The sequence below is a fragment of the Erinaceus europaeus genome, chromosome 20 (assembly GCF_950295315.1).
Source record: "Erinaceus europaeus chromosome 20, mEriEur2.1, whole genome shotgun sequence".
NCBI classification, from domain to species: domain Eukaryota; kingdom Metazoa; phylum Chordata; class Mammalia; order Eulipotyphla; family Erinaceidae; genus Erinaceus; species Erinaceus europaeus.
This window is the reverse complement of record NC_080181.1, coordinates 45,302,767-45,319,285: the sequence shown is the minus strand read 5'-3', so window position 1 is coordinate 45,319,285 and position 16,519 is coordinate 45,302,767. Positions and strand designations below refer to the sequence as shown.

The 16,519-nt window shown below is 42.4% G+C and overlaps 1 protein-coding gene across 2 annotated transcripts in view; it reads right to left on the bottom strand.

The window, feature by feature from the left end:
• Positions 1-16,519, bottom strand: part of TARS3 (threonyl-tRNA synthetase 3) — a 41,372-nt gene that overhangs the window by 24,081 nt on the left and 772 nt on the right. Inside the window, exons 2-10 of one of the 2 annotated variants that reach the window (XM_060179291.1) lie at positions 16,086-16,148; positions 14,074-14,270; positions 9,235-9,358; positions 8,320-8,441; positions 7,189-7,306; positions 4,200-4,264; positions 3,044-3,122; positions 1,782-1,928; positions 841-939 (exon numbers count right to left, since the gene is read on the bottom strand). In XM_060179291.1, coding sequence (XP_060035274.1) covers positions 841-939; positions 1,782-1,928; positions 3,044-3,122; positions 4,200-4,264; positions 7,189-7,306; positions 8,320-8,441; positions 9,235-9,358; positions 14,074-14,270; positions 16,086-16,148 — 1,014 coding nt within the window. The remainder of the gene's footprint in view (positions 1-840; positions 940-1,781; positions 1,929-3,043; positions 3,123-4,199; positions 4,265-7,188; positions 7,307-8,319; positions 8,442-9,234; positions 9,359-14,073; positions 14,271-16,085; positions 16,149-16,519) is intronic. The other variant, XM_060179290.1, reaches the window with a different exon arrangement.

Sequence of the window (16,519 nt, the reverse complement as noted above, 5' to 3'; positions counted from 1 at the left end):
TTCCCCAGAGACCCACCCTACTAGGGAAAGAGACAGGCAGACTGGGAGTATGGACCGACCAGTCAACGCCCATGTTCAGCGGGGAAGCAATTACAGAAGCCAGACCTTGTACCTTCTGCAACCCTCAATGACCCTGGGTCCATGCTCCCAGAGGGATAGAGAATGGGAAAGTATCAGGGGAGGGGGTGGGATATGGAGATTGGGTGGTGGGAATTGTGTGGAATTGTACCCTTCCTACCCTATGGTTTTGTTAATTAATCCTTTCTTAAATAAAAAATTAAAAATTAAAAAAATAAGAAGTTAGATCTGAAACTTCCTCCTTTTTCTTTCACAAACCATTCCTTTTTTTTTTTTTTTTTTGCCCCTAATGCTGATTTTGTGTGTGTGTTGTATATACTCTAGAAACTTACAGGGACAAGTATATTTAAATTCAGGAATGCATTTAATTTAAGGTAAATACAATGTTATTTTCATTTGTTAAAATACTTATTTACTGGACAGAGACAGAGAGAAATTGAGTGGGAAGGGGGAGATAGAGAGACAGACAGACAGACAGAGCACTACTCCACTGCTTGTAAAGTTTCCCCCCTACAGGCGGGGGTTGGGGACTTGATCCCAGGTCCTTGTACATTGCAACATGTGTACTCAACCAGCTATGCCACCAGACTGGTCTCCCTTCATGGTTTTATTCGAAGACACAATTCAGTATTTTTCTTTTTAGGTTCAGAATTCTTAATATTACTAAAATAACACTCCTGGGGATGTCTGACCATTTTACTATGAGAAGAAACAGTAAAACGGAGTTGATGAAAAAGAAAAAAAATTGAAAAATCAACTTACTCGTATGAAATCCATAAGTGTATTATAAATGAAGGCTCCTCTGGGAAGGAAGAAACAACTCCCAGGGCTCAGATCATGGAAGAAGAAAAGTTCTTGCTCCTAGATTAAAACAACAACCACACCTCAAATCTTCTGTCTGCTGCTGCTATTTACTGTGTACACATGACATTCTGGGAATAAGACACACACTCAAGTTATCATTTCTGCCTTCTAAGAATGGACATTTGAACCCTTCAATATGTATCCTAACTTTATGCAAAAATAGTACAAGGCAACATTGCAATTTACATTTATGACTACTTAACTTTGATTTAGCTTGTAGTTTCACACTTTGCTGATTGATCATTTCTTTACTGACACACTGGAGTATGGCCATGGAGAAACAGTAAGGCACTAAGATCAGACAAGCTCCCCAGAGAAAGGGGCTTTCATTAATGGTGGGCAGTGGCTGTCACTGATTAAAGATTCCAGGTCCCACGTCAGCCATCATCCTCTGTCTTCTCACCAAACCTGGAAGAGCTGTTAGTGACCAGGACATGGCATCCATAAGCAAAGAAATGCCTGGAACTTTGTATGACACAGCTCTGTGAGTGATTAAGACAAACACAGGCCTGCTTACATTCTAACTTGATTCATTCTCTCTGTCTTGCTTCCCAAACACAAAGTATATTATCCATTATATACAATTTTCATTGTATGTTCATATCATGATGAACATTAAAGACACATGCATTTTTCAAACTCTTTTAACAAGAAATAGAAAAATTTGGGGGGGTTACTTGGAGGTCAACACAAAAGAACTCAACAGTGCCAATGCCCACAAAATAGAAGATAAGAGAAGATAAATATTATTTTTAAAACAAATTAGTTTGTACGAGATGTAACCCTGAGGCAACAGAGGTGCATTTTCCTTTCTGTAGGAACTTGTGCATGTGACATACTTTCCCAATTTTCCTGTGATCACGGTTCTTGGCTTCTTCCTGGAACTTCTCCCAGGTTTTCATCATCTTGTCATCAGGAAACGATATCCCATAGATCCGCTGCAGGGTTTCCATTTCAGGATTGCCCTCCCAATATGTTGAGGAGTTCTAGACATCCAGCAAAATGTTGGTAAACATTAGCACACACTTAGGTCTGAACAAAACTGCTCTTAAATATGGAGGCAATTTTCTACTAATATGTCAACATAACTTACTTACTTACAGGTGGCTTTTGGTGGCCCTGGGAAGAATTTTAAATTGATTCTATCTAAACTTCCCCAGCCCAAATTCTACCACGTTAGATTTGTGAAAAGTGTGCAGTGTGGATTCCAGGTAGGAATAAAAGAAAAGCTAGAGCAGAAGTGGGGACTGGGGTAGAGATTAACAGCAACTGGGACTAGCACAGAGGGGAGCTGCTAAAGAAAAGGACAGGAAGTTCAGACTGGCCATACTGATCTACTACTGAAAATTAAGAGCTTGTTCCTGGGAGTTGGGCGGTAGCATAGTGGGTTCAGCACACGTGGCGCAAAGCACAAGGACCAGCTTAAAGATCCCAGTTCGAGCCCCCGGCTCCCCACCTGCAGGGAAGTCACTTCACAGGTGGTGAAGCAGGTCTGCAGGTGTCTATTTTTTTCTCCCCCCTGTTTTCCCCTCCTCTCTCCATTTCTCTCTGTCCTATCCAACAACGATGACATCAGTAACAACAATAATAATTACAATAATAAAAAAACAACAAGGGCAACAAAAGGGAATAAATAAATATTTAAAAGAAAAAAGGGCTTGCTGCTACCTAATCCCACTCTCCAATTTATTAAGGTCAGGACTGAAATCAATTCTCTTTATTTTTGTCAATGTGTGTGTACAGCAAGGCCTTACCCATGCACACTTGCACCAATCCAGATCCCTTTTACATTCAGATAGATAGAAACCAGAACCTGGACTGGGGAGCAGCGGTGAGGTGCCACACAGGGGTGGGGCACTAGAGCTCCCAAGCTTCCTTCACTACCATTAGCACATGGGGACATATTATAACTGTCTGAAACTCATTTACAATAATATTTAGCAGTATGTATTGCACAGTATTATTGGTCACCATTTTCTGCTTGTTTATTTTTTGTCAAATAGTAATGATCACAGTTTATGTCTCAAGGTATTGCTGTGAATATACAATGGTTCAATAAATGGCAAATATATGTAGTAATGTTAAAAGAGTAAGTCCTTACCTTGAAGATTTTTATGGCTTTGATTTTTCCAGTGTGTCTTACATGGGGGCCTTTACAAAGGTCAATCAGTGGGCCACACCTGTTTAAAATTACCCACATAGTTACAGCTTTTCAGGACAATTCATTATAAACTACATTCTCATGTGTCAGTTTCCACTTATTTATACTTCATGGTGGCAATTTTAAATTCAGGGGGCACAAAATCCATTTTCAGGGGCCAGGTGGTGGCACACCTGGGTAAGAGCACACATTACAGTGTGCAAGGATCCAGGTTCAAGCCCCTTGTCCCCACTTGCAGGGGGAAAACTTCACAAGTGGTGAAGCAGGACCACAGATGTCTGTCTCTCTCCCTCTCTATCTCCTCCTTTGCATTTCTCTGTCTCTATCCAATAATAAATACATAAAAATATTTCCTAAAATTGAAATAAATACAAATTAAAAAATCATTTTTATCTCAGGGTACAGGGGAGAGACAACAGATCTTTTTTTATATTTATTTATTTATTACCTTTTGTTGCCCTTGTTGTTTTATTGTTGTTGTTGTTGGATAGGACAGAGAGAAATGGAGAGAAGAGGGGAAGAGAAAGTTAGACACCTGCAGACCTGCTTCACCGCTTGTGAACCGACTCCCCTGCAGGTGGAGAGCCAGGGGATCGGACCGGGATCCTTACGCCGGTATTTGCGCTTTGTGCCACCTGCGCTTAACCTGCTGCACTACCGCCCAATTCCTGAGGCAACACGTCTTTGCTCAGACTCCAATCTTCCCTCTTTTGCTTAAACTTCAAAGCTACAGAATCTTCTGAAAGAAGTCAGGCCTATAGAGACATCATTTTTTACCATCACACCCCAAGACTCTGAAAACTTTCACTGTCACCTAGGAGTAGCAAGAAAGTTAGGGATTCCAGTGCTATGTTAATAAGAAGCCCTAGCAGCCCCTCAAAATGTAAGGTGGTAGGAAAACACAGCCCTGCCCATGTGGAGAAACAGGCTGCTACAACTGACATCCAGAAAACAGTAGCTGGGGTTTGTGCTGGCAAAGAGCTCACTTGCACTGTGTGGTTGCTTTGCCGTGCATTTGACCCAGGTTCAAGCCCAGGGCTCCACTCCACTGGAGGCCCTTTATCACTGGCACTTTTCACCTTAATGCACACTGTACCTGTAGACGGTGGTAGTTGGAGTCTTCACCTTCTCGTTCAGGATGCGGCATTTGAATTGATTGTACTATAAAGAAAAATATATCCACATACGGTTACGTAAAGTGTGGAAGGGGAGAGGTGGTTTTCTTTTTCAACAAACACGGAATGAGCAGAGTTTATGATCCAGGTGCTGAGACGCTAAGACAGGAAGAGCTTGGAGCCCAGAGCTGTATAATCCAGGACCAGCTAAGTGACTGAACACTTGATATTCAGATAATGTAAAACATGAGGTGGAGCTTACAGGCATGTGGGGTCAAATAACTCCTTAATGATGTTTTTATGCTGGTTCTTAGTTCAAGTGGCATTCTCAACAGACCTGGGCTAAATAAAATGTTATAAAAATTCATATCAAGGGGGTCGGGTGGTAGCGCAGTGGGTTAAGTGCAGGTGACACAAGGCGCAAGGACTGGCGTAAGGATCCCTGTTCCAGCCCCTGGCTCCCCACGTGCAGGGGAGTCACTTCACAGGCGGTGAAGCAGGTCTGCAGATGTCTATCTTTCTCTCCCCCTCTCTGTCTTCCCCTCCTCTCTCCATTTCTCTCTGTCAACGACAACAATAATAACCACGACAAGGCTACAACAGCAAGGGCAAAGAAAGGGGAAAAAATTCCTATCAAGCTGGTGAAATAGTTCCCTTGGATAGCTTTGCCATGTGTGTGACCCAGGCTCAAGCCCAGCCCCGACTCCACTGAAGGAAGCTTCAGTGCTGTGGTCCCTCCTATTCTATTTCTACTTCTGTCTCTATCTTAAACATTTCATTTCATATTAGCTATTGTTACCTTTTAAGAAATGCACCAGAGCTGGGAAAATAGCATAATGGTTCTGCAAAAGACTTTCACAACTGAGGCCCTGAGGTCCTAGGTTCAATCCCCAGCACCACCATAAGCCATTACTGAGCAGTTTTTTGCTATCTCTCTCTCATTAATGTAAATAAATTTAAAAAAATAATTTCACTTGTTTCTTATTTGACCAAACACCATTCACTCAGCTCTGGCTACTGGTGGTGCCAGGGATCGAAGCTGAGACCTCTCCTACATAAGTCTCGGGTACTAACAAGGTGCTGTCTCCTTGGCCCAACTTTCTTTTACTTTCAAAACACAGCTGCCAAAAGGTTTAGGATTCCATATGTGGCTCATATGTGAATAGAAGTATGTTCATTTCTAATTTTTTTTGCCTCCAGGCTTATTCCTGGGGCTCAGTGCCTGCAATATAAATCCACTGCTCCTGGAGGCTATTTTTTCCCCTTTCATTGCCCTTGCTTATCATTTTTGTGGTTATTATTGTTGTTGTTGTTATTGATGTCCTTGTTGTTGGATAGGACAGAGAGAAATGGAGAGAGGAGGGCAAGATACAGAAGGGGAGAGAAAGATAGACACCTGCAGACCTGCTTCACTGCTTGTGAAGCGACCCCCCTGCAGCTGGGGAGCAGGGGCTCAAACAGGGATTCCTATGCCGGTTCTTGCGCTTTGCGCCATGTGCACTTAACTCGCTGTGCTACTTCCTGACCCCCATAGCACTATATTTCTTCTTTTTTAATAATTTTTTTATTAATTTTATTTTTGAGAGAGAGAGAGATGGAGAGAGAAGCACCATAGCACTGCTCAGCTCAGGCTTATGGTGGTGCGGGGGATTGAACCTGGGACTTAGGAGCCTCAGGCATGAGAGTCTGTTTGCATAACCATTATGCTGTCTCCCCCGCCCCATAGCACTATATTTCTATTGGACAGTGGTGTTATGAAACATTTCAATATTAACTGTATGAAATAAAATTCTGGAGAGACAGTGGCATTGTTAATTTGTGCAGAAATGAAAAACAAACTTTATGGTAAATGGTTCTATCATTACATTAAAAAAAAGAATAGCAGATACTTTTCTGCTTTTGTCACCATCAACACAATGATTAAATAATTACTTAAAGGAAGTGGCTGTTGGGGGGTGGGGAGACTTGTTTTGTACTTACATGCTTAAAAGGCTTATTTATTTACTTAGGAGAAAGGGAGAGAACCAAAGTATCATTCTTTTACAGAAGACTCTGGAGATAGAACTAGGAAGGTCAAGCTTGAGAGCCCAATGCTTTATCCATTGTAACACCTCACAGGCTGTCAAATCAAGTACTTTCCTCCACAATGACATGTTGTGGGGCCCAGGAGGTAATCTGTACAAGTTCTTTAATGCATGAGACCCTGGGTTTGAGTCCTGGCACCAAGAGCTGGATGACGAAAGGGTCCTACTGTGTTTCTGCTCTTTTCCTCTTTGTGTCCACCTTTCCTGGCTTTCATCCTCTTTCTTTCTCTCTAACAGATAAAAGAATGAAAAGTTGCACCTCACAGCATTTTAATGACTGTCAAAAGGTGGCTGTATCCACCCAAATGTCCCCTGACAGAAGCGGGAATAAATAAAATGTGCTTATATGTACAAAAGAGTGTCAGGCAGCCTCCAAAAAGGAAATGAAAACTCAACACGTGTCAAACATAATGAAGCCTTGAGACTGTTTACGTTGAGTCATGAAGGGATATGCTGTGTATGATTCCAGACAATGAGGTTCTCAGAGCGCTCTGTAAAAGATAGATACTATCGGGCTGGAGAGATAGCATAATGATTATGAGAAAAGCCTTTCCTGCCGGAGGTCAATCCCCAACACCATCATAAGTCAGAGCTGAGCAGCGCTCTGGTAAAATGAATAAATAATATGAATAGACTATGAATATAACATATGTGGAAACCATTTGCTCGGTCCTTTACCTACTTATATTGCCATTAAACTTTTCAGGGAAAATATCACACTGAAATTAACTGGTAGTAACCCTACAAGAGATAACAAAACTGTCTGAAATAATACGGCAAGCAACAGTCAAGTTACTTTCTTTTGTTGAGGAAACTGTCTGTGTTGATTACTTTTAACACCCCTGGTAATGGGGCCTTCTCTTTCCAAAGAGTGCTCTGACATTACCGTGAACATTTCCAGGAGGGTTTCCTTGTTGACCTCTAGTCTCTCAAAAGGCTGCTTTTCTTTGATGATGGTCTTACAGGTGTTCTCCAGTGCCAGCAGTTCTGTGCTGGACACCACTCTACGAACAGGAGCAAGGAAACCAAAACAAGCATCTCAGACACGAACCTTGTTCTTATGTGTGGACCTTCGTCCTGAGACCCAGGGAAATGCACTCTTTACCATGTATGAGGACTGACGTCAAGCCTTTGACATCATGTGAGAGGACTATGCATGTCAGGTGCTACCATGCCTCTCCTCTGTTTCCCTCTCTACTACTATCTTAAAAAAAAAAAAAGAAAGAAAAGAAAGAAAAAGAAAAGTTCACCAGGAGTGATGTAATCATGCAGGAATGAAGCCCTGGAGTCCCAATATACACATAGAAGTAACAACCTTTCAGTCCTTGAAATGGTGCAGTGGTTGAGTATAGGACTGATATGCCTCAAGTCCCAGGTTCAATTTCTAGCTACACATATTCCAGAGCAGTGCTCTAGTGTCTTCCTCCCCCTCAATAAAGATAAATAAATCTTTAACAAAATTTTATAGGGGCTGGGTGGTGGTTCACCTGATTGAGCACATATGTTACAATGCACAAGGACCTGGGTTCAAGGCCCCAGTGCCCATCTGTAGGAGGAAAGCTTCAAAAATGGTGAAGCAGTGCTACAGGTATGTCTCTGTCTCTCTCCCTCTCTATCTTCCCCTTCCTCTCAATTTCTGACTGTCTCTATCCAATAAATAAATGAAGATAATAAAAATTAAAAAAAGAAACCTTTTAAAAAATAAATTTTATATAGACAGAGAGAAATGTGAGGGGAGAAAGGGAGAGCAAGAGAGTAACCTGCAGCACTGCTCCACCACTCATAAAGTTTCCCTCTGCAGAGGAGAACTGGAGAATTGAATAGAGTCCTTGAGCATGGTAATGTGCATTCTACCAGGTGAACCACCACCCAGTCCCCCCAAGTAATGTTCAGACATAGTTAACTAAGATCTATAATCAGATTACCTAAGACACTACATGCATTCACTAGTGTGGAGCCATTATAAAACCATGGGTGAGAGAAAACACGCACGCAGACGTGGACGCTCAGATCTTACCTGTCCGCAAGGAACATGTCATAATAGAATCCATTTTCAATGGGTGGCCCGTAGCACAAGTGGCCGCCATAGTGAAGCTCCATGGCCTCGCCAAGGATGTGGGCACTGGAGTGCCAATACACCTGCAGGGCATGGGACAGGGGCTGTCATTTGCACTGTGTCATTTGCTTGGGAAGTTATTTTTCATATACTTTAATAAAGCAAAAGGGACACATTAGGTTTTATTATATAGATGATATTCTGCTAGAATAAAATCCCAGTAAATTATGAATAAGGAAATGGTTATATTGTAAGGGGACAAGCACCCACACAGTCACATCAAAAGGATGGTGAAAAATGATTATGACTGATAATTCTCCTATCTATAACTTATAGAGTCCCTTTAGGAGCCAGGTAGTGGTGCACTTGTTACTATGTGCAATGCCCCAGGTTCAAGCCCCAAATCCCCACCTGGAAAAAGTTTCATAGTGAAGCAGTGCTGCAGGTGTCTATCTCCTTCTCTATCACTCCCTCCTTTCTCAATTCTTGTTTCTATGCAATAAGTAAATATTAAAAAACTGAATAAATACAAAAAAGTTTTTTTTTATAAAAAGAGTCCTTTTAAAGTCATATCAAATACACACTAATTTAAAAATAAAAGCATTCAAACTTACAGAAACAATTATTTTGAAAAATGATCAATTCGGGCAACTTTTTAAAAAAGGATGTATATGCATACATTCCATAAAGGCATATTAAATGTTTCTGAAACTCCACTACACAAATTTAAATCTCTGATGACCACAGAAATCATCTTTGATTTTAGTCTGCAGTTACACACACACACACACACACACACACACACACACACACACAGACACACACACTTCACAACAAAAATAGCCCAAGTTGGGTTGGTTGGTTTTATATACTTACAGCCTGGGCCTCCTCATGGTCAAATGTCAACAGCTCCAGAGTGGCATCCCCTTCCAGGGGACGGTCCAAGTCCCACAGTTCACCATTGACCTTCGCCACTACAATGCTTTCAGCCAGCTCTGGACTAGGGAGGGAGAGGAAAGTCATGTGGGAGCTAAGCTTCTCACATGTCACTGATTCAAAGAAATGAAAGACTATAATAATCTCCAGGCTTAATGAAAAATGTCAGGGGCCAGGTGCTGGTGCACTTAGTTAAGCACACATATCACCACACACAAGGACCCAGGTTCAAGTCCCTGCTCCCCACCTGCAGGGACAGGCTTAATGAGCAGTGAAGTATGTCTGCAGGTGTCTATTTTTCTCTCCCTTTCTCTGTCTCTCAACCCTCTCAATTTCTTCCTTTCCTGTCAAATAAAAATAGAGAAGAAAAAAAAAAGGGAAAAAATGGCCACCTAAGCAGTGGGTTTATAGCGTTATAGTGCTGGCATCAAGCTCAGTGATAACCCAGGTGGACAGTACGCATGTAAATTAACATGTAAACTAAAAGGACAGATATTTTGTGTTTTGTCACATTTATTTTAAGCACAAAAGTAATACTATCCATTTCTGCAAAGTGGTAGAAGCATATAGAATCAAATGAAAACCATATACTTTCTTTCACAAATAACTACTATAACATTTTAGTACAAGTCTTATTTTTTTCTACATCCAACCCCTACACACACACAGAGAGAGAGAGACAGAGACAGAAAGAGAAAGAGAGAGAGAGAGAGAGAGAGAGAGAAGGGGGTTGGTAAACCTTGGCTATGTCTTGTGGCTTTCAGCAACCAACCACCAAAAGGAGCTGTGCCTTGGTGAAAACTGTCCCTTTACAAGCAGAGAGTGGAGGGACAAGGTTTTTGCCCAATAATGCTTTCTCTGCTTATGATCTGAGATCCCCATCTAGAACCCCAAAACACAAATCTGGACAAGACTGGGAAGAGGATCTTGTGCACTGACAACAACCCCTCACAAAGCTTACAGACAGACACCAGGGGCCGGCACAAGTGTACAGATTAGAGCACAGATATCAGTCACCCTTATGGCTTTGTACATTCAATTCCAGTTCATTAAATCTGAGGGAGAAAAAAAGGAGCTAAGTACACAAGCCAGGGAATAAAGGACCCAGGGAGGAGTCTCTGTCTAGAAGAATTCTTTAAATGAGATTATCACCCACGGACCTGATTGAAAACAAGCAGACCAGAAGCCAAAAACAGCTAACCACTTGAAGGAAGTATAGTGCCAAATAAATAAAAGCCCAGTTTACAAACTCCTATAACTGTGTGAACCTTTAGAGAGTCCCTGGTCCCCAGGGAGGCACCACTGTGAAAAGGCTACAGCCTCCAAGGGGATGGGTCTGGGTTTTCAGATGTGCAAACAAGGGTAATAAGAGAATTCTGAACATCTTAAAAGGATTGTGGACAAGACAGTTGCCCTCCAGGGAATAAAAGGGTAACCAAAGAGCCCATGTCCACTGCCAGGCCAAGGACCCCAGTGGCTGCCACCAGGATCTGAGCCTGCCTTTTCAACACCTATGTCTGCTGTATCAATTCCTTCTTTTCCCCAAGATAAGCACATGATCTGTGACGGCCTACTGTTCACTTCTGCACTGTACTGTATACACATGTGGTATGAACAGCCTGAGTTTATTTGCTGCTGCAGTGCAGGGAGCCATCCGTATGGGGGTATTGTATATATCACTAGACAGACACCCTAGACTTTCTGCTGCCAAGACCTAGATGATCTCATTTGGGGAGGAAGAATATGAGAGGATCAAAGAAGGGTGTTCCCAGATATCTGGGTGTCAGAACTGCACATTATGGCGGCTGACACTTTCCTCTGAACCATCCTCTTGCCTTCTACAGTGAGAATGCTTTAGCTAGATACATGAGGATGTCACCATCATTCTTTCTGAAGGGGGGGGGACAAACTAGGGGAGCAGGTGATGACACATCTGGTTAAGTGTTATGCACAAGGACCCAGTTTCAAGCCCTTGATACCCACCTGCAGAAGAGATTCACAACTAGTATTAACAGGACTGCAGTTATCACTCTCTGTCCCCTTTTCTTCTCAATTTCTCTCTCTGTTCCATCAAATAAAATAAATAAAAAGTGAAAGAAGGAGGAAAAGAAGGAAGGAAGAAAAGAAGAGGAAAAAAAGAGAGAGAGAGAGAACCAGAGCATCACTCTGGCATTGTGCATTGTTGGGCACTGAATTCAAGACCTCACGCTAGCTTGGCCCTGTGACTGAATGTGAGATATAGCAGGATGTAAGTGGAAACTAAGGTGTGTTGCTCTGGAGTCTTGGCCCTAAAGTACCCACCACTCTTCAGCATCTCTTTCCCCTGCCTGCATGTGGACCCAACTTTACACTTAGAGATGCAGATGAACAAGACGGAAAGAACCTGGGTCCTGAAACACCTGTAGGGACCATTGATGCCCACCAGCCTCAACCACCCAGCTTCCTCTAGACTGTCAGGTGAGAGAAAGTGATGTCTGCTGTGCACTTATGCCACTATATCTGGGGGTCTCTGCTGCGGAAGTTTTAGCCTAATGGGGGAGGTGGGTTGGGCTCAACTTGCTGGTATCAGAGGCCCCTGGAAGCCTCACACAAATGTAGACTATTAATGGATTCAGGAAGCATGGGAGTAAGCCCAAGAATTTTTCTTTTTATGATTTATATATCTTTTACTGAGAGAAATGGGGAGGGGGATGAAGGCATCACTTTGGTCCATGTGATAATGTCAGAAATCAAACATGGGACCTCATGCTTGAGGAGTCAACACTTTATCTGCTGTGCTACTTCCCAGGCCCTAAGAGTTTGCTTTGCTAGCAAGTTCCCAGTTAAAAGTGGTCCTAGTTATTGCTTAGAATTCATATTCTAAGAATTACTCACATGAACTGCTATGAGCTGGTCTACTATTTCAATTTACTGAAGTTCTTAAAAAAAAAAAAAATATTTGTGTGTTGGGGGAGAGGAGAACTAGGGATGATGCCGGGAATTGAACCTGGGGCCTCATGCATGAGAGTGCAATGATTTATCTATTGTACCACATACTTGACTGCTGATTTCTCACTCTTCCTCCTTACATTCCTTCCTTCCTTTTGTGTATTATATATGGTTTTGTTTAATCTTTACAACCTCATAAAGTGTAATTATTCCTACCAAAAAGTAAGAAAACAGGCTTGAAAAGTTTAAGACATAAGTCCAAGTTGATTCAAAGAACTAGCTAGGACTGGCGCAAAGCACAAGGACCAGCTAAGGATCCTGGTTCGAGCCTCCGGTTCCCCACCTGCAGGGGAGTCGCTTCACAAGTGGTGAAGCAGGTCTTCAGGTGTCTTTCTCTCTCTCCCCCTCTCTGTCTTCCCCATCTCTCTTGATTTCTCTCTGTCCTATCCAACAACGACAACATCAATAACAACAACAATAATAACTATGACAATAAAACAAGGGCAACAAAAGGGAATAAAAAATATTTTTAAAAAAGTAAATTGTTCATTTTTTTAAAAAAAGAACTAGCTATGGTGAGTTATTAATCAATTAGCAAATAGAATTTAGGTTCCTGACTCCCTAATCTGGTCAAAGACCTGTAAAGACTCTTGAAAAAAATTTTTTTTCTTTTTTTTGTCTCTAGTGTTATCGCTGGGGCACAGTGATTATACTATAAATCCACTGCTTCTATGGCCAATTTTTCAAATTTTTTTTTTTTTGGATAGGACAGAGAAATTGAGAAAAGAGGGGAAGATAGAGAGGGGGAGAGAAAGACAGACACCTGTTCCACCACTTGTGAAGTGAACCCCCTGCAAGTGGGGAGTTGGGGGCTCAAACCGGGATCCTTGCACAGGTCCTTACGCTTTGCACTATGTGCGCCTAAGCCAGTGTGTCACCGCCTAGCCCTTCTTGAAAAATTCTTTATGATGAACAGTCAATGCACTACATCCTGCCACAGATTATACACTTATCTCTCCTATTTTTTATCAGAACTCTAAAATGTTGACCTTTTAACGAGGAAAAGGCTTGGGAAAAACAATACAATGGTTTCTTTAACAGTCTTTCATGTCAGAGGCACCAGAAGTCCCAGGTTCAATCACTAGCACCACCATCAGCCAGAGTTGTACAGTGGTCTGGTAAATAAATAAATATCTTGTTCTGTTATTCAATTACTCATTTAAATGGCTTTTTTTAAAGAAACCAGAGATAAAAAGATAAACCACATTTAATTTGTTTGAGTCAGAACAATTTTTTTTTAATTGCCAGCAGGGTTCTTACTAGATAGAGCTCAGTGTTGGCCATTTTCCTCTTTTTTTTTCCCCCCCTTTCTATTTTATTTGATAGGACAGAGAGAAGTTGAGAGAGAGTGGGGAGATGGAGAGATGGGGAGGGGGGAGAGTGCGTGTGAAGTAGACACCTGCAAACCTGCTTCACTGCTTGTGTAACCTCCCCCACTGCAGGTGAGGAGCAGGTGCATGAACCTGGGTTCTTGTGCAAAGTAGTGTGTGTGATCAGCTGGGTGTACCAGCACCTGGCCAACCCCATAAGAACAGTATTCCAGTGGTCCGGGAAGTGGCGCAGTGGTAAAGCTCTGGACTCTCAAGCATGAGGTCCTGAGTGTGATCCCTGGCAGCATATGCGCCAGAGCGATGTCTGGTTCTTTCTCTCTCCTCCTATCTTTCTCATAAATAAATAAAATCTTAAAAAAAAAAAAAAAAAAAAGAACAGTATTCGAGCTGTCCCTGGAAACACAGTTTCATCAAGCTATGGAACAACATTTGGCACTGTCTTCTCCAAACCATGACTTACCTAATGTCAGCAGCTATGTGGTAGGGTGTGGTCTTCCAGACTTCCCCTTCCACTGTCTTTCCATCACCCATCCTCACTGTGATCACATTACTCAAATTTCTCCTTTTTTCCTTATCGGCAAGTAAGAGCTGAGGATCTTTCTTTAGCATTTCAAAAAGCTCTAGTCTTTCCTTTATGAACTGAGGTTGATGTTTCACCTGGAAATCATTTGAATACAGGCAGATTAACATGCACTGGACACTTAACAATTTATTATTTTACTATTTTTCAACTATTATTATTATTATTTTAACTAGAACTTTCTTCATTTCTGGCTTATGGTGGTGAGGGGATTGAACCTGGGTCTTTGGAGCATCAGGCATAAGAGTATTTTCCCATAACTAGTAAGCAATCTTTCCCACTCACCACCACCACCACCACCACCACCACCACCACCACCACCATCACAACCACCGCAGCCACCGAAGCCTCTCAGCTCTAAGTAGATGCCAGTCCTTTCCAGAAAAATCAAGTCATTTCCAGAGCAAGTCTCCACCAATCTACTTCTCACTCCAGATAATCTAACTCCTCTGTTGCTCTCAGGGCCAGCTCAAAGCTTTCCTCTTCTAATGCGACCACCACTGGTGGCTCCCTTTTTTCCTCGTATTTAACACACATATGCATGTGCTCACACAATTCAGCACTTAGTTCATACACTTTGTCTTACTTTGTCCTCAGACCCTTTCCCCTCCACCTGTCCGAAGATGGCCCCTGATGAGGTCAGGTCTCATTCTTCATTCCTACTGAATGCTCAATATTCCCTGGCTGCTTTCTTGATTTATTTTTTAAAATTTATTTTTGTTGTCAAGGGTGCCTTACCACTCCAAGCCAAAAATCTTTTTTTTTTTTTTTTTTAAGACAGAGATAGAGGGAGAGAAGGAAAGACACCAGAGTATCAAAGTTTCTACCAGTGTGGTAGAGGCCAGGCTTGAAACTGGGTTGTCAGGCATGGCAAAGCAGACACACTATCCAGGCGAGTTAGTTTGCGGGCCCTTAATGGCAGTTTTTTTTGTTTTGTTTTTTTTTTTAAAGCAAGACTGGCTGTGTGGAGGCTCAGGCGGTAGAGTGCAAATGTTACCATGCCAAGGGCCAAAGTCTGATTCCCTGGTTCCTTCCTGTAGGGGCGAACTCCATGATTGGTGGACTGGTATTGTAGGAGTGTCTCCTTCTCTCTGTCATCCTCTCTCTGTCTCTCACCTTCTATCAAGAAGAAAGAAAAGGAATTGGGTGGTGGTGCCAATGTTACAGTATGCAGGGACCCAGGTTCAAGCCCCCAGTCCCCCACCTGCGTGGGTGGGGGGGTGGAGGGAAGCTTTTAGAGTGGTGAAGCAGGGCTGCAGGTGTCTCTCTCTTCCACTCTCTATCTCCCCCTTTCCTCTCAACTTCTCTGACTCTATCCATTAAATATGTAAAATAGTTTTTAAAAATTCAAAGAGAAGAAGAATTTAAAGATGAAGAATGAGATAACCCCTGTGGCAAATAAATGAGCACGGCTGGTAGTTTCCTCCACATGGAAGAATCAGTTCTGCTGCTTCATCTCAAAGAGATGAAAAACTATTTTAGAGTTGTGTGGCTAAGGCCAGAAATGTCTGTTTTTTTAATTTTAAAAATATTTATTTACTTATATATGAGAGGAGGGGAGAGAGAACCAGCACATTGGTTTGGCACATGGCAACGCAGGAATGGAACTCGGTCCCTCCAGCTTAAGAGTCCAGTGCTGTTCTCTTACCAGAGCACTACTTAGGGCAGACTTATGGTGGTGTGGGGGACCGAACCTGGGTCTTCATGCAGGAAATGTTTTTGCCATAACCATTAAGCTAGTCCACCCAACCCTCACCAATGTTTAAAATGGACTCCTGTGGCCCATGTGTCATTTTCATCAGTCAACATGTTGCCATTAAAATTCCAGAGCAATTCACTAGCATATTGAATATACGGTAACATTTTATCTAGTTTCCACAGCAATGACTGACCTCACTGTCAGGCCGGCTCTCCTTCTTTTTAATGTCCTTTTCTTGGCAGTTGTGACTAGGAGGAGGCTGAGAAATACAGGGAAATTACAAACGACTCATGCCAGCGACAAGGAAAAGCAACACAGGGGAAAACTGAGGAGGGAGTGGGGTCTCCCAACAGGAAGAAGGTGTCGGGGTCTGCAGGCTGCTAACTGAGCTCTGACTGCCCCCTACACCCCTCAAGTTCCCAGGGTTCAGGGTTTCCCCTGTGCATCTCTATACATAATTGCTAAGAACACTGCATATGATTTACTCTTCAAAGTGTCTGTTTTTTTTTTCTTCACCCTAGACTTTAACCAAATAAGGCAGCTGGGAGGGAAAAAGTTGTATAAATGCCCAGTGACTTAAAAAGCCTTATTTCCGCACGTGGCGCAAAGCACAAGGACCGGCGTAAG